Here is a 25,280-nt window from a genome sequence, read left to right as displayed (position 1 = left end):
AAGGCAAAGATGGAAAAACAGAGAGAAACATTTGTTCTTTTAGAGGATACAAAATCCTTATTTTTTCTTTTAGGTTATAAGAATCCATAGTCGTATAACTTTTCTTCAGACTTTGACCATTAAGATCACAAATATCCCCTAGCTACCCTAGTGAGTACCTTCAAACAATCGATAGTATCCCATAAGATACTGCGAGCATTTCTTGGTAACAAGAGAGTCAAACATGGCGGACGGCAGTGCGGCAGAAGGTTCTCCGACAAATTAAATTATCTTTTCCTTTTTAACAGCCCACTAATGTACTGAACTGTTTGATTTTAAATTTTTAGTAGCTCCTCAAGAACAAGTTCCGTTGGTTCTTCCAGAAGAGAACAATCACGGACAACCTGAGGTGAGATAGCGCCAAATAATTTGATGACATGCACAGACATAATTTTGACGTTATCACTCATTAGATTTTTATCTTTTTCTGTTGAAAAGCAAATATATGCAATTATTTTCACGACTTCCACCGCCCCTTCCACAAAAGATGGTTTCATCTACATTTCATTCATGATATTTTGATGCGACAAGCATGAAAAACGCTCACAATGTTATTGTATTAATTATAGTTTGTGAACGCAAACAAAATAAGAAACTTTGATCGATTGTGTTGGAAAGGTTATCGCAATAAAATCTAATTTTGATCAAAGACTCACGAAAACGCCTTTGCACACCCCCCCCCCCCTTTGTTGTTGGCTATCACTGAATGCAACCTATGCGACCTACTATGTTTTGACGCTTTTACCCCTGAAAGCGACTAGCATCTAAGTTCTCCTTACAATGTCATGTCTGAATCACATATAAATGTCTTGAGAATAAAGGAATTGATCACTTTCTAAAGCAGCTCTTGATTGTTGGTCAAGTTCTCCTTGTCAGCACCAAAGGAATTGTACAAAGAAGAGTATAAAGAATATAGATATTGTGGTTCAATTTTATCCTTGGTTCAAATTTTATCTTCTTTTGTTATTGGGTATTATAACATAGCTAGTAAATTTGTCTAATCAAATTCAATCGCATGAGCGTGCTTCATATTTCTATTGTGCACCCTCATGACATCAGCAAACAAATCCGTAGAAAAAAAAATTGAAAATGTTATAAAACAGTTGGTTCATACATCAGCTGTCTGTTCATTGAGATATGAAGCACTTGGGAAGTTTGGAGAGCACTCAAGAAGCTAGAGTTGCTCTCAGCTATGCCATGAGCAACCCTTACTTATCTTTTGTGCTCTCCAAACTTCCCGCGTGCTTCATATCTCGATGAATGCACGCTGACGTATGAACCAATTGTTAATTGTAATGTGTGATAATGAGTTTGAAACAAAGGAAAAGAAAATTTGGACCAAGGATAAAATTGAACCACAACGTAGATACTGATGTTAGGGTGTAAAGAGTTGATGGCAACATCATCTATGCACCTGTCTTCCTATAGATCATAAATAAGAACCCATCAATATAAGTTTATAACATAGCTTGACAAAAGCGCATGCTCTGATTGGCTAATAAGCTCAATTCATTTGCCTGTGGGTTGCATACTGATGTCACTTTGTTTGCTTTTTTTCCCATACAAAATGAAAGATCTTTGGAAGATCCAATGATACTAAAGCAATGGTTAGCCTTCAGTGTGCAACCATTAAGTTATTGATGCACTTGGGGGTGTGCTATGCACTCATGAAGCTAGAGTCACACTTGGCTAGCACTTCATGTGACTCTAATGCTTCTTTTGTACTTAGCAACATCCCATGTGCGTCCATGACTTGATGGTTCCATGCTGCAAGCAAGCCACTTCTTATGAAATTAACGTGAAGTTCTTTGGTCCTATTAGGTTCCCCAGGAAACTTCTCCCCATGCTGAAATTGGTCTAACAGAAAATGTTCAGGTAAACTGAAATTGGTTCATCTACATTAGTTAGTGGCACAAAACAGAGAAAATTAGTGGTACAGCTTCTGCTTGGAACTAAGTCTTCTGTAACTTTCCACTATTTTCTTGCATTATCTGTTGAAGACACCTTGTTGCTGTTACTAGTGAGCAAGGAAGACCTCTGGTCTTTTGGCCCTGGCCAGTAATTCTGTTTTGTTTTTGGGAATGGTGGCCACTTTGCCCTCACAGTGCTCTTCCCTGCCTACTTTACCTAATTTACCCTTCATGACCCTTTTATCACCCACCTACTCCCTCCATGTCTTTCCTCCCACATCTGATTTTGGAAGAGGACATTGTCTTTAGCAGCTGTATGTGTCAATTGGTGAATTGTTTTTATTTTGTTCACAGAAAATGGTGGAGAAAGAGAAGGAGGCTGCTGAAAAACCAACAAAACCAAAAGTAGAGCTACAGTCATTACCAACCAGAGCCTACTTAGACCAGACAGTTGTGCCTATACTTCTTCAAGGTCTCTCTACCCTGTCCAAGGAAAGGTAAGGATTTTCTTTCATGAGAATGCTTTGTGTTCTTTTTGTAATACACTCTTCCTTTACTAGTTCCTGATTTTTCAAACCTCTTTGAAGAGCCTTGCTTGAAGGAAAAAGAATTAAAATTCGAAATTTTTCATTCCAACAATGGTTTTCTTTACCCTTTTTATAATTTCATGAACAAAGGATAAAATTAATGGTACACCCTTTCCCTAAGCATGCCTCTTGGAGAAGGGAACACTAATCATTGAAAGAGTGTACATTGATTAGTGGTTAACCCTGTAACTCTCAGGGATGATTAACATGTAACTTCTCCCAGTAATATCCATACATCCTCCAGCAAACAGGTAGTGAGAAGTTGTTCTCTTGATCTAACACCAAATCCTTGTAATTAATTTACTGGGAAATGTGTAGCAGCTAGGGAGGAGAATTAATAATCAGATCTTGGGAGTGAAAAGGAAAAGCAGAACCTGTGCCTTCTTTTGCTTTGCATACTAATTAACCTTGGTAGAATTTGGGGAGGGAACCTAAAGAGTTTTTAAATAGACAGCAATGTTGTGACCAGTAATAGAGCTTGTTGTATCTCAGAGGTATTTATTGATATAAATTTTTCCATGGAGGAGGAATAATTAATTGATGTGATTGAATTTGATTTTTGTTTGTGTTTCAGGCCACCCAATCCTATTGAATACCTGGCTACATACTTGCTGAAAAACAAAGATCAGTACGAAGAAAGCTAGTGACCATCCCTTATATTCATACCATTCTAAATTTATCACCTCATAGGCAGTAAGTCACCACTGAATGCCATTATTAACCTAACCCTGTAGATGTGTTTGTAGATAGTGAGAAAAAGTGAGAAAAGACAAGGTAGATAAAGGAAGAGAAGAGGATTTTTACAGTCATATGCGATTGTGGAAGAAGATGCATTTGGCAGGTTTTTACTTGAAACAATGCTATTTTTTTCAGTATGTGTATCATTTATATCACATCATAATATATTTATCTGACTAGTTCTGAGAGAGTGAACTGTGTGATGACATTAGCCCCTTCTCAATGTTTGACTTTACTCAGTGTTTCAACCATTTGACATTTTTGTGATGCACCTCATGTTTGTATCATACCTTTGACGCTAAAATGAAAAGAACATTGTAAAGTGGTTGTTGTTGTTATTATTTTTGGGATGGGAGGGTAAGGATTTGTAAGCCTATGCAGCCGCAGTCTCACTGCACAATATGACCACACACATTGTCTTGTGGCTAATCCTTCTGTGACATTCTGTAGAATGACTGTAGAGGAGACTTATGCAGCTGTTGGGTGGGTGAAGGGAAGTTAGTGGCTGTAAGCTAGGACTGGAGAACAAGGAATAAAGCTTATTTGCTTTTTCCTACTCCTCTTGTGGCATTGCTATTTACTTGACCACCCTACTGCTACTCAAATTTTCCCAAACTGAGAGTGGCTGTTGTGTTTTTATCTAGTGGCTTAGTCAAGTGACACTCAGCTCTTCCATTTCCCTCTGTATTTTGCCTTCATTCAATGATGAACTCTCTATTAGCATAGTACAATTGTCTAACAGTGATTTTACATCATTCAGTAAACAGTAATACAGTAGTTTAACTCGAGTTGATACAAGTACTTGTTGCTATAGCAATCAATACACCACAGTGGCTGCACTATAACAGAAATGTCATCTACATCAAAGAAATGTCTCCATCTCACCTTTTCTGGCAACAGTTTGTTTAACAGTGGCCTATTCTAGACTCGAGAAATCTGAGTAACCAATTTTCCCACCCCTCCCCCTTCAACTATTGATAATTTCTCATACCTGATCCTGTTCATCCCCGTCCCTACCCTCAATATTGGTCCCAGTCTTTTCCGAGTGAGGAGACACAAGATGGCGAACAAGTGGGTTTAGTGTGTTTGTTTCAGATTGGCAGTCTGATGTTAAGATTAATTACGTTTGACGCTTGTAATACGCTATTTCATGTTCGAGGCTCGCCTGGAGAATTGTACAGCAATGTGGCCTCTCGTTTTGGTGTCGAGATAAATCCTAAACCTTTGGACGATTCGTTCAAATACTTCTTTCGAGAATTCTACAAAACCCTGCCAAACTTTGGTGCGAACAAAAATAAAACTGCCGAAAAATGGTGGTATGGAGTGGTAACACAAACATTTCGTTCAGCTGGATACCACGATGAAGCAAATTTAGCCAGGATTTCCTCTGTTTTGTATCGTGAATTTTCAACATCGAAATACTGGCAAGTTTACGCTGAAACTCATTCTGTGTTGGAGCATTTAAAAAATCAGAACTACCATCTTGCCGTTGTATCTAACTTTGACGAACGACTTGGTGAAATTCTCGAACGTCTGAGCTTAAATGACTATTTCGACTTCATAGCGTGCTCGTTTAGTGCTGGAGTTTACAAACCATCTCCTAAAATTTTCAAGCTTGCTCTAAATCATTTTGGCGTTAAAGCTGAAGAAGCCCTACATGTTGGAGATAACGTGGACTTAGATTACAAGCCAGCAATGCAGTTGGGAATGAAATCTTTTATTGTAGACAGGTTTTGTATGGACTTCAGCGAAAAAATAGTCAGTCCTGAGCATATTATCAGAGATCTAACTCCTTTGCTAAAACTTTGAATTAAAATCGCTATGATCGTTGTATTTTATAGATTGACAACTTGTTTGGTGGGTATAGATTAAAAAGTTAAGAAATAACTAACTATTATGGATTCATCTCCTTGCTATGAAGGTGTTAAATGGGGATAACATTAACAATTTAGGTAATGTTTTAAAAAACGAGCAGGAGTGTTTTATCAGGTTGTGATATAACCAGTATTTATAAAGTGGATAGCAATGCATAGCTAGCAAGTTTACCATAATTTTTATTGTATTTTGGCAGTTACAAAGTTTTTATTTGTATCAGGTTGACCCGATAAAACACGTGCTGCGAGTTTTTTGAATGGCTTCAAAAACATTCTGGGAAAAGCGTGTGTCAAGAGAGTTCATAACAATTATGCTTTTGTGAACGTGAGAAATTAGCATACAAGAAAAACATTAGGGATTAAATTAGTATGCAAGAAAATCAAATCTCACACGTGTTTTGTACTTTTCTTCTACTAACCGAAGAGGACATGGCGTCCTGTTCCAGAGCTTTTCGGAAGCCTTAAAATGCCGAGGAAGTGAGGAATTTAATCGAGAATGCTATCCCAAAGTCAACACGTGCAGTGACAAATATGTTCCCACCATTTGTTGTGTCAGTTTCTGTGTTGATAATTAATTAATATTCATAAGTCACGTGCAGTGTCTTTATATCTGATAAAACACCGCATACTAATAAGGATGAGGTTTAACGATATAAAGTCACTGCACGTGATGTATTATCTACCATTTGATAGGTTAATGGGCTTATGAATTATTAATGAGTTTTTGAAATTAAGTATAAAAGAATTGGTGCAGATCATAGATTATTATAACCTACTCTCTCAGCAGCTGTCCTAAGCAAAGGGGTCTTGGTTTTCTGATGGGGAAAGTGGTGCAACAATCAGATAGGATACTATTTCTGGCCAAAAAGTTGGGTGCAGGTCCATCTTAAAGAATTGACATCCCAGTGGCTTTCCCGCATGTTTTAAAGTTGCCTGCATTCAGAGCCACCGTGGAGTTAGTAGTCTTCCCATTCTTAAAAAATTTCCCTTTGCAATCATCAACAACTCTGTAAACAAAACTTTAAGTTTACACTCAACTGTCAATAATAGAGCATGGCTCTTTTTGCCTAAAACTCTTAATGGTGGCCAATTTACGTTATCAACTCAGTTGATAATACCAAATTACATTGCTGGATGTGGTTGTAACACTGGGAATGTCACATTATTGTTCACTGGTGTTATCTAAAAGCCACATGGAACAGTGATCAGCATGTTCCTCAATATTTTTTGGTTGGATAGAATGAATGGCATCAGTATAGGGCAACTTATCAGCCTTTCATCGTCATCATCCATCATCAGCACAGCATACATAGGATTGTCAAAATGGTCATCTACAGAACACAAATAAAACTTTATCCTTCCCTAAGACTTGTCAAGTTCTTCTTTATATCGCTGTAAGATAAACTTCTCATCACTTCCTAGTCCCTAGTTCCCCTAATGGTGGAAGAGAGAGAGAGAGAGCCTGGGAATGATGTAAAATATCGAGACTTCTGGACCAATCACAACGTTCACTTCTCCTCAGGCTCTCTTTGAATTTCGGTACTCTCAGTCTCGGTTTGAACTTCAAAATGTCTGAGAGATCTCCTTTCAATGTAAGCTTTTCCCCCACTAATTGTTCACAGTATCGAGGAAAAAAGAGTGAAGAATGGAGCCCACGAAGTCAAGAAAGCGAGCCAGACCCGTGCTTCGATTCCGATGAAGAGAACTACGAATCAAATATGACCTCCATTAGTTCTGACTGCAGCTCTGGGTTAAGTTCATTCGATTCGCCTCTTCCGTGGGCTGAAAATTCTTCATTCTCAAACCCTTCAACCTCGAAAAGTCTTGTTTTACAATCTCGAGGAAACAAAGGTCACCAAGAGGGAAGGGAACGGACAGAATGGGCGGGCGAATATGTTCGCCGATCGAATTCACTTGTGATCGGAAAGCGTTCACGCGCCATTGGTCTAAAAGATATGGATTTGACAGGAAATATTGCCGCAAAATATATTCGAGAAGCGAAGGAAGCAAACAAAAGTCCTTCGAAGAAACGCTTATTTAGCCCTCTCTCCAAACAAATGTCTTGCCCGACGTTTAGTACACCCTTTAATGGACTGTTTGATAGACATGAGGTGACTGGTAGAGCCAGTCAAACCGGTAAGGCTAGTTACACCAGTTTGGGCCGGGTCTTGAATTTGGAATTGGACTCGCAAACAAAATCGCCTTTAGTTGACAGCTCAGCAGAGATGTCACTTAATTTAAGGACTCATTCTGTGAAACTATTTAGTTGTGCTGATGAGAAAGGCATCCCAAAGGAGGAATTTGACCATGATTGGTGGGAAAGATGTAAAAGAACAAATACTCCAGTTGCTACCCAAAGTAGCAATGAACTCTTTCCAACATTTGCACCAAAAGTGATGGAATTCATTGATCTAACAGTCAATGATGAGCTGTCTGATGGTGAAGCAAGTAATACAAACAGGAATTCAGAACATGATGGCTTTGCTGAGAAAGCTGGAGATGTATGTGTGCAAAATACAAGTCATCATAGCTATCCGCCTGTCTCTGAAAAAGTGTCCATGAAGAAGCAAGTATTCTCCTTTAGTGATGATGAAGATAGTGATTCTGGCACAAAATGCCAATTAAAAAGTGACAAGGAATCTTCAGAAGAGTCACTTTTATCTGATCCAGCTCCTCAGAGAAAGAGCCATTCCTTGCAGGGATTTGTAAAGATGAGTATGGTTTTCTTTTTATGTGCACTGTTACTCTCAGTATATCTGCACGCTAACCCTCATGGTTTTTGTCTGGATAGTGAGTTCACCAACAACATTTCTGGAATTGGGTCAGCACTCAAGTCTGAATTGTTTGGTCAACATATTGCTCAGAAAATTGTCACTGCAGCACTCAAGAATCACTTCAACTCCAAAAACATTAGGAAGCCACTTGTATTAGCATTTCATGGATGGACTGGAATTGGGAAGAACTTTGTTAGCAATATCATCACAGAACATTTTTTCAAGCGCAAAACCAATAGCCCATTTGTGCACAAGTTCATCATTCCACTTCACTTTCCCCATGAATCAGAAGTAGAAATGTACAATCAACAGTTGTTCAAGTGGATCAGAGGAAATGTCTCACATTGTCGGAAGGGAGGTTTGTTTATATTTGATGAAATGGACAAAATTCACATTGGCATGATGGATACAATCAAAGCTGTTCTTTTAGATTACCAAGGCAAGAAAATAGAAAGTGGTCATCAGAATATGGTCTTCATTTTCCTGTCTAATTCGGGTGGTGAGACTATTAATCAGCATGTATTAAGGCATATCCTTGATGGAAAACTGAGAGAATCTCTCACACTAAGTGAACTGGAAGTCATTTTTCATGACATTGCAAAGAGGATACCAAATATCTGGTTTGCAGACCTGCTGAAATCGGAAGTTATTGATTACCTTGTTCCATTCCTGCCTTTGGAGAGAACACATGTAAAGCAATGTATCAGACGAGAACTTGTCAAGAAAGGGTATGATGTAAAAGAGCCCTTTATTACAGAAATTGCTAACCAGATGGATTATTTCCCAGAAAGCCACCAGTTTTTTTCTGTATCTGGGTGCAAAAAAGTTTCATCCAGAGTTGACGTGATTATGGAATAAAAATTGTTTGGTTGCAGTAAGGGTCTTTTAGGCGACTCTACAGACTCATGCAGGGAATGTTTTTCACAATCAGAGAAGATAAAACTGACAGTAGTATTGTTATAGTAGCACTGATGTGTTAAAAATGTGTTGTAATTGTACCCAGTTGATCCAGTTTTATTTTTGGCAAAGATGCATTGTACTGATTTACACACCCTAAACAGAACATTTTCTGCAAACTTTTTGGATTTTTTGGATCATTTGAGTTGCATTAAGATGTCAATCAACATGTATTGAAGCACTTGAGTTTCTCTAGATCTAGAGAGAAGATGATGTCAATAATGTTTTATGTGTGAACTCTTCTTGAGATCTGTTTGCTTGACAAAGTACTGATAATGTAACAGGAAGTCTCTAATGGGAGTCTTAGGTTTTTAAAATTGCTTTAACAAAGTTTTGCAAAGTTTGAAATTTTCTTGACATTGTGTATTTTGTGGAGTTTATCATTTTAAAGGCAGAGCTGGGTTGTTCAAAGTTGGATTAAAGTAACCTAGGGTTAGTGTGTAATCTGATTTCAGATCGTAAAGAAAATTTACTATAATTCTTTCTGTTTACAATCTGATAATTGGATGCTTTAAAAAGAAAAGAGAAATGATCACAATGAAAGGCTTTTGAACAAAGGAATAAGAGACTGGATTAAAATTTAACCCCATGTTAGTGCTGTTTGGCCTTTGAACAACGGGGCCCAGATTTAAAAGTTATTTATTTTTATTTATTATTTGGGTTAGCACCAATCAACCTTCAAACGAGTGGGCCCTGAACATTTGATGTAAGTCATTTCCTCCTCAAACTACTTGTCTGATCATCAGTTTTTTTGTAATGTACCAGCCTAAGAGTAGTTTATGAAAGTTGTATAAAAAACTATAGAAAAAAAAAATTACACTTCTACTTCTTCGTTTGAGGAAAATTGAGTGCCATATGTTGTCATGTTGGTCTGTTATTTGTCCAAAAAAGTTCACAATTCCAATCTCAAGGTTTTCTTGCACTTTAAATGCCTTGGTCTTTCTGTAAAGTGGCAACCTATGACAAGAATTTCCAACCATTGTCTAGGAGAATTATTCAGAAATATGACTTTTTTAAAATTGAACAAAAATTGAACAAAAAGTAAGTTAAAATGACACCAGACAAACTTACCTGCATTTGAGACAACTGGAGGGTTACCATGATAGGACCTTGCCAAGATATGGCTTTGATAAGAAATGAAAGCTAGATAAATTCTCCTAGGTAATTAACCAATTTTTGTGAAGCTTTATTGACCAGTCCTGAGAATACAAGAGTTAAATTGCTTTCCATTGTCCTCTTGATGACAGTTTTCTTTACTCTTTTGACTTAATCACTTATGCTTGTTTGAAAACTGAATTGAGAATTTACCTACTCATCATTTCTGAAGGTTGAAAGGGTTGATAGAAATAGTTTTTATTTCACACATCAAGCTAATCAGAGGACCTCTTAATGCCTGCTTTAAGTGATATGAGTCCACTACATTTTGATGGAGACGTGTCTCCTGTGCCAATTGTCTAAAATGAACTGAAACTTGGCTAAGTTTGTGTACCTAGGCTGAGCTCTGGCAAAGCCTTTTTAATGAGTGGGTGACAGATTTAAGATGGGAGGAGCCTTTTGGTATTTGGTGATTCTGGCTTGTGCAGAACTAAAGAATTAGTCGACTGGTAGGGACTAAAGGTGGGGCAAAGGAAGATAATTTGAAAGGTTGATTTTCCATTGTTAGTTGACAGACTACTAATGCGAGCAAATTATCATACAAATCTATTGAAATCCAAACCAAGAAATTATCACTGCATCAAGTAATGAACAAGAGCTTGCTAATGACTGTTGCAGCATATTGCTGATGGGAAGCTGATAGCTGCATGACATTATTGTACATGTCGACCATCAAACTGTAGAGGTCTAGTGAAGCTTGATATCTTCATCCCCTTCAGTGGACATAATTCTTAACTCTTCCACGTGTGAAGAGGCAGCACATCGACTTAGCATTTTTTATTTTTACTCAAACATCACAGCTGAATTCGGTTAATGTAAAATGCTTAATTAGCAAAAAAAATTCAGATAACTTCAAGGACTTTGTTCACACGTTGAACTACCATGACATGGGTTAATATGTAGCCTATCATGCCATGATTACCATATAAATTCTCCCTAAAAGATTTCCATACATTATCCAGCAAACTGGTAATAAGAATACTTGCACTTATCAGGTAGAAGATGTTATCTAGATTTAACACCGAATTCTCATAATTAAGTAACTGGGAAAAGTGCTGCAGCTAAAGGGAGAATTAAGAATCAGATCTTTGGAGTAAAAGGGTTAATGGATAAGACTTTATTTTCAAGTGTCAATAATATCTGCCATTTGTTTGCTTATCCCACTTGTGAGCAACATCATCAAAACTCAAATATAAAATTTGTATTCCACCCATGTCCGAGTAATATTCTCTACATATAAATACTCAGTCAAATGTGACATTGACAAATACATCAGTATTTTTATTCACATGCCAACCGTCAGAGTAGTACAAGTGGTAAGGACGTGAAGGTAGCAATTACCACACCTAAAACTGCTAAGTTTAGCAGAACAATCAACTGGTTATATAATATATTACATTTAATTATTTGTAACAATTAGCTGATACAGTACAACTAGGTCTAACACACCCATGTAAGTCAGTTATTGACCAGATTATTTAAATATTCAATCTGTTGCATCACCATTGACCATATTAAATTTTGAAATTCAATATCACTGAGAAAGACAAAAGCAAATGAACACATATCAAATAAAAGCTCAGTTCTCTTGAGTTTTGCTATTTCAAATAGTGCCTTATTAAAAAGTGTTAAATAAGGCCCAGGTTGCACTAGAGCTTTCTTTGTTTGCTAAGTGAAAAGGGTGACCCCCTGTTTGAATCTCTTTCTAGAAAGAGATGACTTTGTGATGGACATATGAATCAATCAGTAAAGTTTTGGTCAAAGGATATTAGTTTGACACAATTGCTGCCAAACTTTGGAAAGAGTGAAAATTATGCTAATTTTTGGTTTGTGAAAAATTGGAAAATATTTGAATTCACTCAAGTGCAACCTGGCCCTAAGACAAAATTTGTGTACTGGCTTCTTCAAAAGTTGTCCTAAATTAAATTATGGCGATGGCTAACAGATTCAAATTTAAATAAAGGGGAGACATCTGACCAGTTTTAATACTAATACCCTTCATGGAACTGCTACCAATACATTAAAAAGCTTTCCTATCATTCATGTATCACTATTTATCGTGAAATCTGCAGTACATTTTTAAACTGTTCCTGCCAAATGGTCATCTATGAAAATAACCAGGGACAGCAAAGATGATTTTGACACTTCTAAATATGGTTCTTTTCATAATGATACTTGGTATGCACACCAATACTTTCAAGGTGATTTCAGATAATAGATTCCTTCCTGTCTTACATGACAAAGGAATTTAGGACATGAAAGCCCTTGTCACAAAATGCTTAGATTCTCAAAAAAGTCCAAAAAACATTCCTCCAACATCCGCTGAAGACTCTACTAAAAATGTATTATTTCAAATTAAAATGAACTTTTCAGTAGCAGCTCCAATGAAGGCCAATTCAACAATTCAACACATTTTAACACCCCACAAATTACAAATTAGATTAATTGTGGGTGCTACTATTAAACCACACCACCTTAGTTCTAAACATTTAATTTTAAGCCTACTACCAAAACAAAAATGAATTGCTACCTCACATTGTGGAGAGGCAATAACAGTTGCATCTCCTTGGGAAAATGATTACAACTTAATCAATTTTCCCTCACAAACAGAACTTAAAAATTACAGTTCTTACAAATGCACTCTGAGTAACAAAGAGTAATTCACTTAAATATTACTTTTAAGGCTAACTTAGGTTCATCTGGGCAGAAAGAATCTAAGACATTAATATACATTAACTGCAAAGACCAAGCAACACTTTTCCAATCAAACTGGGGAGGGATTACCTCTTGGATGGCAAATGCCAAATCTACAAGCAGCCTTTTATCTTTTACAGAAATTCTTTCTTTTGCAGGTGTTCAATTTGAAAACAGGGGTGCCAAAGAACACAAGAAACAAGCTAGCATGTGTTTTTGTTTGTTTTGCTTGCTCTTCTGACATCCTGCCCCCCACAACCCCCTTCCCAAATACATCTCATGCTTTGTGTAACATTCCATTCAATTTCTGTAAGGGATACACTTGTCAGTTGTTAGCATTCTGAAATAATCCCATCTGAGAAACACTGCTTGTAATGATGTAATGAGGCAGGAAGACTGCTTAATTTGCCACAACAAAGAGGAATGAAAAGACAGCAAAAGAACTCAAATCAATAACAACCATGCTCTTATGGACATTAACCTCCAATTTTGTTACTCTGTTTTCATTGCGCACAAAATTAACTCTTGCAATAACGCCACACAATTACTGTACATCCAAGCACACTTTTAATCAAGAGGTCTTTGAAATCATAAAAAAAATTGAGATGGTCACCGGCTCAACATAACAAAGCTCATCACATTTTACACCAAACTTTCTAACAAATCAGATTACTATTGGGACTAAATTTTTCAATTGCAATAACAGCCTAACAATCTCATCAATTTGTATCACACCTTTGTAAATATGCACTCAACATAAAATAAAGTTCTTCTTTCAAACATATATTATAAAATTACTGTATGTACGCCTTGATGCTGAAGTGTGGGTGAAAAATGCATAGTAAATATACCAAATATATTGAATCATAAATTAGACGATTACCCTATACATGGCACCAACCATTTTAATTGGTGTGCAATAATGAGTAATCACACAATGTAAATATATCCTACAACATGAATGAATTATGAATGGGCATTAATCTTTTTAAGGCAAAAAATTTTTTACAAGAGAATATGTAACAATTGAAAGCAACCTAGTATTTAAAAATTTCAATTCAAATGTATATGAAGAAAAAGAACTGGACTGGCCTTAACCCTTTAATTGCCATGAGTGACCAAAATAGAATTTCTCCTAACAGTATCAACACAATATCAAGCAGATAAGTGGTGAGAATAAAGAAAAAATTTTTTTAGGGGATTATCAGTTAATCCAATACCAAATTCTCCAAGTTAACGTCATGCAAACTCTATGACAGACAATAAGGAGACTTATTCATGACATCTTGGGAGTGAAAAGGTTAAACTTTCCAAAAATTACTAAGGGAAGGGCCCACAAATACGCTTGATCTCTTTTTTTCTGGAATAACTTAAGCTTACAAATCAAGGGTATTAATCCTTTAAACCTTACGGAGGACCAGCATGTAATTTCTCCTTACAGCAATACTGCTAAGTCATTCACTAACCCTTAGACGCCCAGATCAAACTTGTAGTTCTCCTTACTGTCAACGATAGAATTCTTTTAATGTTAGTTCAGATAATTAAGTAATAGATCAACTAGTTATCCCCAAATTGATATTTTTCCTTCTTCTCATCACTTATCTGGTCGATATTGTATTGGTATTGAAAGGAGAAATTTTGTCTTGGTCACTTATAGGAGGTAACCCTTTAACTCCCAAGATCTCATCAGCCATTCTCCTTACTGTCTGTTAGTTTGGAGAATTTGGTATTGAATCAACTAGTAATCCCCTCATTGATATTTTTCTTTATTCTCATCACTCGTCTATTTGATATTGTATTAATATTATTAGGAGAATTCTGTCTCATGGGACACGATTCTTGATCACTCATGGGAGTTAACAGGTTAAAGGGTGAAGATAATGAAAATAACAGACATGTCAGTAGCAAAAGACTTGTACAGGGAAGAGTAAAGAAAATATGGATACTGATGTTGGTGTGTAGAGGGTTAAAAGTAGCAACTGGTAAGTATGGTATTTGGTGTGAGAGCTTCATGGATAAAATGCAGTTAAAATGCTGTATCAAGCTTTTTGATGACTTGAATGTCCATATACATGAATTAGCTGGTGAATCTGTTCCGATGTGAGTTTCATATTTTGTATAGTACCTAACTTAAAAAGAACTGAGGTTATCTGCAGATTTTGATCCACATTGGGATGTTAGAGATTTCCAAGATGGAATTTCCAGAGAAAAGTTCAAACAGCTGTCTAGGAATGGTATAGTGCATCATTCATACCTGCAACTTGTACAAGAATGATCTCAGCAATTTATCTCCTATGTAGTAGCTCTCCATCAGATGATAACATTGATGCAAACTGTTCTAAAATTAAACCAGAAAACTAAAAACTATTTTACAACTGAAAAATCATTGCAGTGGATAAGAAATTTTCATACTTCTGTGATGACTTATCAATGGCAAGTTTCACTTTTATAAAGATAAAGGGTTACTCATGCAAAAGTTATCTACCAACATTGTAAGTAATTGTCTAGATGAACATCTTTCTTATAATTTTTTTCACCAAAAAATCACACTATCAAATCAGGTTGTTTCCTTCAGCTTCATCACTGTGTAATCATGGCATTACTTATCTAAGTCTCTTAAGACAGATCATATCTAAATTACATCATTCATGAGAAGTCTATACTACAGCAAAATACTTTTCCTAAATGTAAAACAAAAAAAATCCTTGCCTGTGTACAACATCTAAGATACTATGTACATAATTCTTGATCATTTACTGCTGTTATTTACTTACACATACACACTAATCAAGATCATAATTACATGGGTCGATACCTTAAAAACTTTGAAAAACTGCATCTCTGGAAAAAAACTTCAGCCTTCTCTCACTGAAATCTGGCTGATGTTTGAACTCTCTGAACACTCCCCATTCTGTCCATATGCCGTGAACAGTACATCGGCAAAACATTTTTGGCTATCAAACTTTGGCGTAGGATCGATGCCAATGATCAGAGGCTCAAAAGTGTCTTTCAGTAGTACATCTACACCGTACACAGCACAGAGTTCTCTTCCACTGCGTCCTTGAAAGGCTGAAAGACTTGGTGCCACAGCATAAAACAGCTTTGCAATGCTCTCGTGAATCACAGACTGGATTGCATCCCAAGTGATCTGCTTTTTTGTCAAGTAATTAGAGCCTAAGTGTTTTAAGAACTCCTCATGAGTCACTTTGAGGTTTAATGTCCCATTCTTCTTTGGCTCAGTGCTACTACATACAAGATCTGAAGATTCAAACTCATCAAAAAAAACATTTGGGTTATGCTCTTTCTCAGCCACCTCAACATGAGGTGTGTTGTGTATCAAGAGTTGCAGAGGTATCAATGATTTCACTGTGACTGAATACTGGAGACAGAAACGCCTCTTCTTGTAAAAAACTGTCTCAAAGCAATCTGAAATGGAAAAAAAAATAAACAACTATTGACACAATCAAGCCCATTACTGTTGATAGAATATTACTCATGAGAAATGATTATATAGATCTGACTGGGGCAAACACTGTTTCACAACCAGTGATTAAGAAACTATTTAAGTTTTTAATTTATATTAAGATTAAAAAAATAAACAAAGGATAACAAAAATGTTGTGTTAGTGATTACAGCAAACTGGATTCTGCAGCAGTCACTGCAGTTTGTGTTCAAGTTGGGTTGAGTCTCTGTGTTGTGTTCCTAAGCAAGAGACTTTCCTCTGGAGAAACCTGATTACACTTTAAGCTAATGACAATTAAAACACTTAGACATGTAAATCAAGTGAGGCCAGCATCATGATGCCATAGATCCACAAAAGCTCGGAAAACTAAATTATCATTGCATACCAGGCCTCACTTGATTTACACGTCTGACTTTATAACACTATGCTACTCAAGGACAACATCCAACGCTTGATAAATTAAAACGCTGTTGGATGAATTGGGAGACCATAAGAAAGATGACTTTATTCATTTTGCAACAGTCCTGGGACCAAGAAAAAATTTCTTCCTTCCTTGCTCTACCACTGAGCCACAGAAACAGTGAGAAGCTTGGCCATTGTTAGGTTCATCACAGTGTAAATAAGATAAAATAGATGGTAGAGTTTGTGCTTGTTCATGAAATAATGACAGATATTTGAAAACATGTGAGTACTTACATGGAGAAGCTACCAACTGTCCCATCTCTGTACACCTGATGACTCTGCGTAGATCACTGGTCACAATGGGTGGTATACTGAGAGTGCTTGGATCTGCTGCTCTTAAAATCCAGTAACTGGCTATGCCATGGGTGTAGTGATCAGCACACAAAGCTGGCAACTGCTGTGACAGGTCATAAGAAACTGGGAACCAAGGTACATTGCCCCAAACCTGTTGAACTTGCTTAGAAAGCAGTTGGCGATGAAGTAGGTGTTCTTCTCCAGCAAGTCGGTTAACTCTTGCCTCAGAGCCAACCTTCTTGCCCAAAGTATTCCATTTCTCAACCCAAACCGCTTCAGCTTCTGACATAGATTCTACAAGGGTACAGCCTAAATCTCTCAGAACTGGCCTCTTCTCCTTTCCATTTGTCTCCATAAAGAATTTCAGATTCAGTTTTTTGCCCTTCAATTGAAGACAGTTCTGACTTGTTGCAGGTGTTTCTAAAGAGCTTACATTGATCACAATATTGTTTTCTTTGGCTGCTAGTGGAAACTTTGAAAGTTCAACCACAAACGCTGTTGGAACACTCTCAGGCAAGGAAGGACTGAAAGCCAAAAGTCGTCCTTCTCTTTGCAGATTTGTCTCTGTTTCACTCAGGGCAGGACAAAAATTCCTAGTACACGTTTCTCCTTTGTCTAAATCCCTAATAGGCCAAAGAAGGGAGTAGAAGACTCCAGTTGCAGAAAAAGCAAAAGGTGAACATTTAACATTAGGTTGAGTGTTATGAACAATAGCAGATCCAAATTTATCCATGATGTACCAAACAGGTTTGCGTTTATCACCCTCTGGCGTCACTACCTGATAGGTCTGGTTGTAATACCACATATTGTTTAAGACACTGCTTAGTTCAAAGTCACTTCTTTGATCCTTCTCTCTTGCTTGATCAGAAATCTCTTTTTCTGTTAAATGTTTTTCTCCTTTGATCAAAACCTGAAATTGGGAAGAGAAACCCAACAAGTTTAGGGCAAAAGTTTTGAAAGGAGAAATACTGAGCATACAAGATTAAGCAGATAATTCTGTTGGTTAAATTAGTCTAGTTTAGTGAAACCTTGAGAGCACTTGTTTTGCAACTTCATTCTCAAGATTTTTTTTTTTTCAACCGAAACCTTCAAAGCACAGGAGTATTGCCATTGTCTTCTCCATTTTCTCTTTGAGAAGTAATTAATAACTTCAGTGACATGAAACCTTTTAAGCACACGTATATCAACATTATCAATATTTCCTATTCGAGACGAGATTAACCAATATATTCTCCAAACACTGTTAAAACACAGATAAAACCCTAACATAATTCTGTACAAAGAAATACATAGAAGTAAGAGACAGAGAAGACAGCTACCGATCAGATGTCTGGATCTAAATGATTAAAACAAATTTCAAGTTTAAGTTATACCCTATCATTGAATTGTCACTTGCCACAGTTGAATGATTTAGAGAAAAAAAAAAAGCAAAAATCCTTCTTTATTGCTTTTGGGCTTTTGTCTCTTTAATAAATGGACTTTCACTTCACAATAAAATATGCTGTAGGGTGTTTTCAGCAAAACACATTAACCGTTCTCATTTCTCAGCCAAATTTATTCCAAAATGGCCACAACAGTGGCTTTTATCACAGTTCCACGCAAATGGAATGTGGAGGGTTGGCAATATATCAAATTCTATGCTGTAACATGATCACTCAACCACTACAGGTAGCAAGATCTTTCATTAGCTTCCCTATGAAGCAGATTTTGTTACTTTCGCCGGAGGCTTCTCAAAGAGACATTTTTAATTAGATTGTCAGCATCTGTACACACCGAAAATTGCCAACTACAGGTGTGGCTCCGATTGTGACGGGAAAAAAATCTCCTGAGTACACACTGAGATATTTATTTAACTGTATTTTAAGATGTTTGTATTGATATGAGTGCACGGGTGGAATTTCTACAAAAGTATTCAAAGAGCAATTATAATTCGGCAACCTAAACTTGTCACTCGGTATCTCTCAAATACAAAAGATTCAAAATGACAGAATACGACTGAAATACGGTCACTTCAAAATCGCCTAACAATTGAAAAGCGAACCAAACTTCCCAGAAAAATGTTCAGAATGATGTAACAAACTTTATTGAAAAATGCAAATATTGGATCGATTATAAAGAATACGTTTACGCACTTGACTCTTGATGGCAAAGCCACTTAGAACGAAAACAGTAAATTTTCTGTTTGCGTTAATATTGGCCGTAATAGGTAAAGTGTACTCCATCAAATTTGTACGACTTTACGGATTTCATTGTAATTAGTTAATAAATACCTTACATCTTTGACACGATCGAAGCGAGTGTCACCCTAAGAATTTTAGAACGACGATTTTGTCACGCTTGCTTCGAGAGAAAATACGCTATTTACTCAAGATCAAATCGAGAAAACTTACTGGCCACAACTCCGATTCTTCGTTCTCTGGTTTTTGAAGCGTCATGACCAAAACTCCAGGTGAATCAAATGTCCAAAAAGACTCATCCGGGCAGACGTTGCCATAAAACTCGCCATCGATGATAGGGGCAGATCCTTTCAGGCCAAGAGTCCACCGCTTCGTAGTCAATTTGCTCACAACATCCCGCTTTTTTACCGTTACTGGAATAGACACTAGCACGGTCATAGCGCCCTCTTCTTCCTCCGACCAACTGTACGAAGAGGTCGTGCCATAACCAAAGCCCATCGACTCAGGGTACTCCTCTTTCTCCCTTTTGTATCGGGAATACATCTTTTCAATGTATTCCTCCGAAAGTAATTTTGCTTTCTCCATTCCAACGCCGTGAAGAAAGCCAGTTTTGAATTCCTCGAAGGTCATAATTTTTGACCTGTTAGATTTCGACGATTTTTTAGTTTCATAAGAATCGTCCGTGATTTGACACAAAGCTTCAATTAGATCACCGTCGGTAGCCTCAAGCGCTTCTTTAGCTTTTTCTTCGTTAATTCCACCGATTTGCGACAGAACCAGAGAGCTGTCTAATAGAGCTTCCCCGGTCGCCTCGTCGTCAGGGTTGTTTTCTTTGTGCCCAAGCATTTCCTTCACCCTTGTCAAAAGTTCCGGAGATTTTTCCAAAGATTTCTTCGCAGCCGCACTGCCATCGCTGGACCAAGCATGCTCGATGAGAAACACGTCGCCAAGTTTTTGCAAAGCCCGTCTGGCGTGCAGAGACCAACGACCCAAAGAGACAAATTGTTCGTCTTTGTGCAGCTCAAATGCCTCTGTGGCGTCGCAACTTGGAATAGGCGCTAGCTTTTTGTAAAGTCTTTCCCATAAGTGTTCCGGTAAACCGATTGAGAGTAGTTGTGGTCGATGAAGAGCAAGGAAATCTTCCCAGCCAATGCACGTGGTCTTCGCAGAAATCGACGCCATTTTCGCACCCTCCCAACAATTACTTCGAGGTCGTTTATTTAACAGGACCGATCAATAATAGATTCTCAGTACCTGTAAATGAAGATTTCTATTGATAAGTAGTACGAGAAAACTGATATAGATCAAGTACGTGTTCGCCCCAGTCTCCACTGTGTCGAGATCGAAGACGAGATATTAAATGTGACGAGTAACCTCCGCTCAGGCGAAGAAAATCATGAATTTTCCCAAGAAAATTATGTTGGATGAAGAAGATCCTTACAATATTGGAGGTTATAGCAGCTCAGACGATGGCGGAAACGAGAGGTACTTCAGTTAATCTCAGCTTTGCAAATACTCCTTCGGACTTCGATGAAATGCTTTTCGGGATACATGTAATAGAGACAGTCTTTACGCGATCGCCTGGTTTCCGTGTGTTTCGGCCAAAAACTTACAAATTTTAACACAGACGTGCGTCAATGCTCAGGAAATATGCCGGTATTGTCACCGTCTGGATTCTGCTCTGTAAAAATGGTTGTATACAGTCGCATTTTGTTTCCAAAAAATGTGCGAATGACGTAAAATGAAACGCCATGCGACCCTTAGTGACGATTTCCTGGTTAAGAAGGAATGACAAGGATTTACATGGCTTATCCATCTGTCGTTTGGTTTAAAATTTATCCGTTTCTTGGTAGCTAACACTTTCTCTGACACAAAATTTTGATGCGCCTTCAGCTTCTGTGGTTATTTTTGCGAGTTGCATTTTTTTCATCTTTAAAAGGAAGAGATTAAACCGGCAGCTTTACAATAGCTGAAATAATGAAAATGGATACAGAACCTTTGTCAATCATTTTTGACAGTTTCTGCTGATGTAAATCGTTAAGCAGGAAAGAAAAGTTTGCACCAAAAGAGAAAATTTACACAGAAGATTTGACTACAAAATTAAATTAAAAGGAAGCTTTCAGCTGCAGTTAGTGCAGCAGTGCATATAATTTGTTTTGAGAGATATTTTATCCATACTCTTAATCTGTATGGAGAATTTATTTCTGAATTGCAGTTGTAATATCTCTGTCAGTGTGTGGTTTAGCATGTGATCTAGAAATTTCCTGAATGCCTGTCACCTGCTCTCAGCCCTCTTTTGTTTCAATGCAAAATTCTTCCTTTTTTTTTTGTTTGTTTCACACTATTACATTCAATCATCTTTACCCTTAGTCCTGAGAAATATAAGCCAGCAAAGACATTACATTTTCTGACTGTGAAGAACCAGTTATGAATGCCCTCCTTGCATTCGGATCAAGCAGCCTTTTGAGTTGTTATTCTCAAAGGGTCACATTCTGGCTAATCATCTCGTCGCCAGTATTTTGCTATTTGTGGCAAGCGTTTAGTACTTGAACTAAATCTTATCGATTAGGATTATAAGAAAATGTAATGGATGTATGATTTGAGGAGAGTTGGTGGCTGAACTGAATTATGCTTGCATAGCTTGCCTAGTAAATATGGCATATCACAAAGCAACGGGCCTTCTGAGGAGTCTGGGGGCACGTATCTGTTTGCCCAGAAAAAATATTGAAATTTGAAACTTCTTAGACATATTTCTAGCATTCTGAGACATATTTTTTAGCCAGACATAAATGTTAGAATCAGCTAAAAAATATTTCTTTTCTGCCTTTGATCACAATTCAAAAACAGCTCCTCTGATTTAAAGACAACCCTAATCACTTTTTGAATGAAGTTTTTTTTTTCTTTGCTGTCAGCTCTGATGACGAGTTTGTCACAGAGGGATTATTACAAGATCAAAAGCAAGAAACAGGAAGCAGCAGTGAGGATGAGTTTGAGAAGGAAATGGATCTTGAGCTGGAAAGTGTGATAAAAAGTTATACAGGAGATCATGGTAAACAGTTTATTTAACCCTTTAACTCCCAAGATCTAATTGTTTACTCTCTCTATCAGCTACAACACACTTCTTTATGAATTATATAGGAGAATCTGGTGTTAGATCAAATTAACAACTTCTGCCTGACAAGTTTGAATGTTCTCATTACCTTTTTGCTGAAAAATGTAGGGATATGGAGAGGTTACACATTTATCTTTTTAATTCCTTTATTGCTTTTGTGGAAAATTCTATTGTCACTTCACATGTATTATGAGTAGTTTTGTAAAACATCAGGGGATAGCTTCATTTTGAAAATAGCAACTGTCCTTTGCCAGAGAGGGCAACACCTCAAGAGGAGAAAAATAATAACAACAAACAAAAAGAAAAAAAATCAAGGGTATATGGTGGCAGAAGATCACACAGTCTGAAAATGGTGTATTTGATTGACTTAAATTTTCAAGGAATGATACAAATCACAATGAAGACATACTTCCTTTGACTGGAAAACTTTGTTGTTGATTTATTGTTGCAGTCTTGACTTGTGATGTCTTTAATATCAACAGTGAATTTTTTTTTAATGTACTACAGTTGTTAAAAAGTAATATTATCTTAAATGATGTTTTCCTTTTCAGAGGATCAAGGTAATCAGAATGCTAACATTACTGCAGGGAAAAGTGTAAATGATGCAACTTCAAGCAGTAACAACACTCAAGATGGTGATGCTGCTGAAGACAACAATACCATGTATGCTGAAGACTACTTCAGTTCAGGTTCAGATGATGAACACCGAGTTGGTGGACAGCCTTCAAAATCCAGGGAAAGGAGGAAAATGTTAACCAATGATGAATTGTTGTATGATCCAGACATGGATGATGAAGATGAACAATGGGTGATTAGACAAAGACAGGACCACAGACAGAGAAGTATGATAACTAAAAACATCTTAATTTTGACGAATTGTTAACATAGCAGTATCCCATGCCAGATATCAAGTCAACTTCATTTTCAATAAAGGAAATAATCATGAACCCAAGAAACTTTTAACTGTGAGATAAATTCTTCTCATAAGTAACATAGGCAATTTGTAGAGAACAGTATGGGGAAATTGCATACTGATGTTAGGGTGTAAGGGGTTATTTTATAATAAACTACTTGACAGCTTGCTGGTACAAATTGTACCTTAAATTCTCTATTTAACCAGCAACCTTTAAGTCCTCCTCCCTCTTTTCCATGATATACATTTGATATCAGAGATCAATGAATTCCTACTATTACAAAGAATTATCCCTCTAAATTTTGATGGCTTGTGAAGCCATTTTTTCTTGTCAAATTTAGTAGCAGAGCCCATATTCACCCGATGTAGTAAATCCTCCTGTTACCCTTTTCACTCCCATGAATGACCAAGTAGGAATTTCTCTTTACAATATTAGTACTATATTAAGCAAATGGGTGATGAGAATCAAGAAGATATCAATTAACCCTTTGAGTCCCACTAGTGATCTAGAAAGAATTTCTCCTTACACTATCAGTACAATATCAAGCATACAAGTAATGAGAAAAAGAAAAATATCAATTAGGGGATTATTGGTTGATCTAATTCCAGATTCTCCAAACTAACATTATATGAATTGTATGGCAGACAGTGAGGAGAATTTCTAATGAGATCTTGGGAGTTAAAGGGTTAAGGAGTAATTATTTTACTTAGCACCAAATTCTCAGCACTAACTTTATAAGAGATCCATGGCAAACAGTAAAAATAGTCACTAATGAGATCTTGGGAGTGAAAGGGTTACTCACTACTCTTCTCCTGCTACTGCATTACATAATGCAGACCTTACTACTGTGGTAGAATCACATTGATAGTACTTGCCATGGGTATGTATTGTATATAGACTCCTGGCAAACATTTTATGAGGACTTTTCAAGACTTACACTTCTGTTAAAAGAAGGAACCACTTGGATACCATGATGTATAACCATGAAACATTTCCTTTCAACAACTTGAATTTTAGTACAGCAAAGAATAAACACAGTCAGAAGTACAGAGGAAAACCAAGAGGAAAACCAAGAGGAATCTTCAGCAAGTAAAAAGAAAACTAAAAAGTCCAAACAGAATGTGGAAAAAGTTCCTTCAAGTGATGCTATACTGTCTTGTCCAGCATGTATGACAACACTATGCATTGACTGTCAGAGGTAAGTGGCAGAATTTTCAGTTGCATGAAGGACAATTTATCCATTCTTAGTGTGCAAGTTGCAAAATTTTTGAAATGGGTTTTGAGTCTGGTAAATTGCACATATTTATTTTCCTGTAATGCAGTAACAATAACTTGTACACTATTATCAGAGAGACTTGTCTTACAAACTGCACTGAACCTCTTAAGTTGATGAAAATTCTGTTTTATTGGAGAATAGAAAAGTAAGTAACTGCATCAAAATTTTGAAGTATGGTTCTGAATTTCTTCATTTTGGACAGGTAAATTGCACTCTATTTTCAAAGAGCAACCTTTGCATCATCACTTTGTTGGTTTCATTGTTAAAAAGATGTTTTTTTTCATTTCTGGTGCATGTTAAAAAAAAAACAAACAAATATGAATTGTACTAGCAAAGTAGACATTTTTTTAAAAAAATTCAGTAACTTTGGAGAACTTTCGTAGTATTGTCCCTAAAATTAGGGAATCTTCCAGTTGCTTTTACAAAGAGCAGGTTTAGAGAAAGACTTATGTTTTGGTATCTTTTCTTCCTTGTAGACATGACATGTACAAAAACCAATACAGAGCTATGTTTGTTATGAACTGTAAAGTTGTTAAAGATGAAATTCTAAGATATGAACCTTCTCAACAACAAAAGCCGGGGAAGAAGCGAAAGAAGGCTCAGAAGGGAAAACTTGTTCAACTCACTAAAGACAGTGCAACCTCAGCTGACAGTTCCTTGTCAGAATGTTATCACCCTGTGGCTTGTACAGAATGCAACACAGAAATAGCTGTGTATGATGGTGATGAGGTTTATCACTTTTTCAATGTTTTGGCAAGCCATGCTTAATTAAAGATAGATCATAATAAATTATTTGTTTTGTGACCAGGACTTGGTGGTTGTTGTTTACTCCAAGGCAAAATGAAGTTATCTTA

The 25,280-nt window shown here is 36.8% G+C and overlaps 5 protein-coding genes across 6 annotated transcripts; 4 read left to right on the top strand and 1 right to left on the bottom strand.

Annotated features, from left to right (window-relative positions):
- The first annotated feature begins 189 nt into the window (after positions 1 to 189).
- LOC113678792 (protein dpy-30 homolog) lies at positions 190 to 3,599 on the top strand. Its single transcript, XM_027195699.2, has 5 exons — positions 190 to 248; positions 327 to 388; positions 1,861 to 1,914; positions 2,304 to 2,446; positions 3,111 to 3,599. The coding sequence occupies exons 1-5, from the start codon at positions 224 to 226 to the stop codon at positions 3,178 to 3,180; spliced, it is 354 nt and encodes a 117-aa protein (XP_027051500.2). The 5' UTR covers positions 190 to 223; the 3' UTR covers positions 3,181 to 3,599.
- Positions 3,600 to 4,302: 703 nt separating this feature from the next.
- On the top strand, positions 4,303 to 6,512 carry LOC113678793 (haloacid dehalogenase-like hydrolase domain-containing protein 3). The gene has a single exon (XM_027195700.2). The coding sequence runs from the start codon at positions 4,382 to 4,384 to the stop codon at positions 5,081 to 5,083; it is 702 nt and encodes a 233-aa protein (XP_027051501.2). The 5' UTR covers positions 4,303 to 4,381; the 3' UTR covers positions 5,084 to 6,512.
- A 198-nt stretch (positions 6,513 to 6,710) lies between these two features.
- On the top strand, positions 6,711 to 9,733 carry LOC113678791 (uncharacterized). The gene has a single exon (XM_027195698.2). The coding sequence runs from the start codon at positions 6,717 to 6,719 to the stop codon at positions 8,778 to 8,780; it is 2,064 nt and encodes a 687-aa protein (XP_027051499.2). The 5' UTR covers positions 6,711 to 6,716; the 3' UTR covers positions 8,781 to 9,733.
- Positions 9,734 to 11,292: 1,559 nt separating this feature from the next.
- LOC113678789 (tubulin--tyrosine ligase-like protein 12) lies at positions 11,293 to 20,306 on the bottom strand. 2 transcript variants are annotated; one of them, XM_089212199.1, is made up of 4 exons: positions 19,338 to 20,306; positions 16,888 to 17,857; positions 15,544 to 16,154; positions 14,936 to 15,066 (listed from the first exon to the last, which is right to left on the bottom strand). In XM_089212199.1, the coding sequence occupies exons 1-3, from the start codon at positions 20,304 to 20,306 to the stop codon at positions 15,583 to 15,585; spliced, it is 2,511 nt and encodes an 836-aa protein (XP_089068325.1). In that variant the 3' UTR covers positions 14,936 to 15,066; positions 15,544 to 15,582. The 2 variants fall into 2 exon arrangements, with proteins under 2 accessions (XP_027051497.2, XP_089068325.1); XM_027195696.2 differs by having other exon boundaries at positions 11,293 to 16,154.
- A 155-nt stretch (positions 20,307 to 20,461) lies between these two features.
- LOC113678790 (E2F-associated phosphoprotein) lies at positions 20,462 to 25,236 on the top strand. Its single transcript, XM_027195697.2, has 5 exons — positions 20,462 to 20,609; positions 22,037 to 22,173; positions 22,788 to 23,078; positions 24,168 to 24,348; positions 24,903 to 25,236. Exons 1-5 carry the CDS (start codon positions 20,521 to 20,523, stop codon positions 25,192 to 25,194), a joined length of 990 nt encoding a protein of 329 aa, XP_027051498.2. The 5' UTR covers positions 20,462 to 20,520; the 3' UTR covers positions 25,195 to 25,236.
- Positions 25,237 to 25,280: the final 44 nt, after the last annotated feature.

Source organism: Pocillopora damicornis, chromosome 7 (genome assembly GCF_964200805.1).
Source record: "Pocillopora damicornis chromosome 7, jaPocDami1.2, whole genome shotgun sequence".
In the NCBI taxonomy this organism is placed as follows: Eukaryota; Metazoa; Cnidaria; class Anthozoa; order Scleractinia; family Pocilloporidae; genus Pocillopora; species Pocillopora damicornis.
This window is presented reverse-complemented; position numbering and strand designations above follow the sequence as displayed.

What these genes read in the sequence shown, in the direction of transcription:
- LOC113678792 (XM_027195699.2), top strand. Translation starts at nt 224, where the DNA reads ATGGCGGACGGCAGTGCGGCAGAAG. An exon ending in ACAATCACGGACAACCTGAG is followed by an intron (nt 389 to 1,860) that starts GTGAGATAGCGC and finishes TGGTCCTATTAG; the next exon opens with GTTCCCCAGGAAACTTCTCC. An exon ending in TCTACCCTGTCCAAGGAAAG is followed by an intron (nt 2,447 to 3,110) that starts GTAAGGATTTTC and finishes TTTGTGTTTCAG; the next exon opens with GCCACCCAATCCTATTGAAT.
- LOC113678789 (XM_027195696.2), bottom strand. Translation starts at nt 20,306, where the DNA reads ATGGCGTCGATTTCTGCGAAGACCACGTGCATTGGCTGGGAAGATTTC. An exon ending in AAGAATCGGAGTTGTGGCCA is followed by an intron (nt 17,858 to 19,337) that starts GTAAGTTTTCTC and finishes TCCCAATTTCAG; the next exon opens with GTTTTGATCAAAGGAGAAAA. An exon ending in ACAGTTGGTAGCTTCTCCAT is followed by an intron (nt 16,155 to 16,887) that starts GTAAGTACTCAC and finishes TTTCCATTTCAG; the next exon opens with ATTGCTTTGAGACAGTTTTT.
- LOC113678791 (XM_027195698.2), top strand. Translation starts at nt 6,717, where the DNA reads ATGTCTGAGAGATCTCCTTTCAATGTAAGCTTTTCCCCCACTAATTGT.
- LOC113678790 (XM_027195697.2), top strand. Translation starts at nt 20,521, where the DNA reads ATGAATTTTCCCAAGAAAATTATGTTGGATGAAGAAGATCCTTACAAT. An exon ending in ACAGGACCACAGACAGAGAA is followed by an intron (nt 23,079 to 24,167) that starts GTATGATAACTA and finishes CTTGAATTTTAG; the next exon opens with TACAGCAAAGAATAAACACA. An exon ending in CTATGCATTGACTGTCAGAG is followed by an intron (nt 24,349 to 24,902) that starts GTAAGTGGCAGA and finishes TCTTCCTTGTAG; the next exon opens with ACATGACATGTACAAAAACC.
- LOC113678793 (XM_027195700.2), top strand. Translation starts at nt 4,382, where the DNA reads ATGTTAAGATTAATTACGTTTGACGCTTGTAATACGCTATTTCATGTT.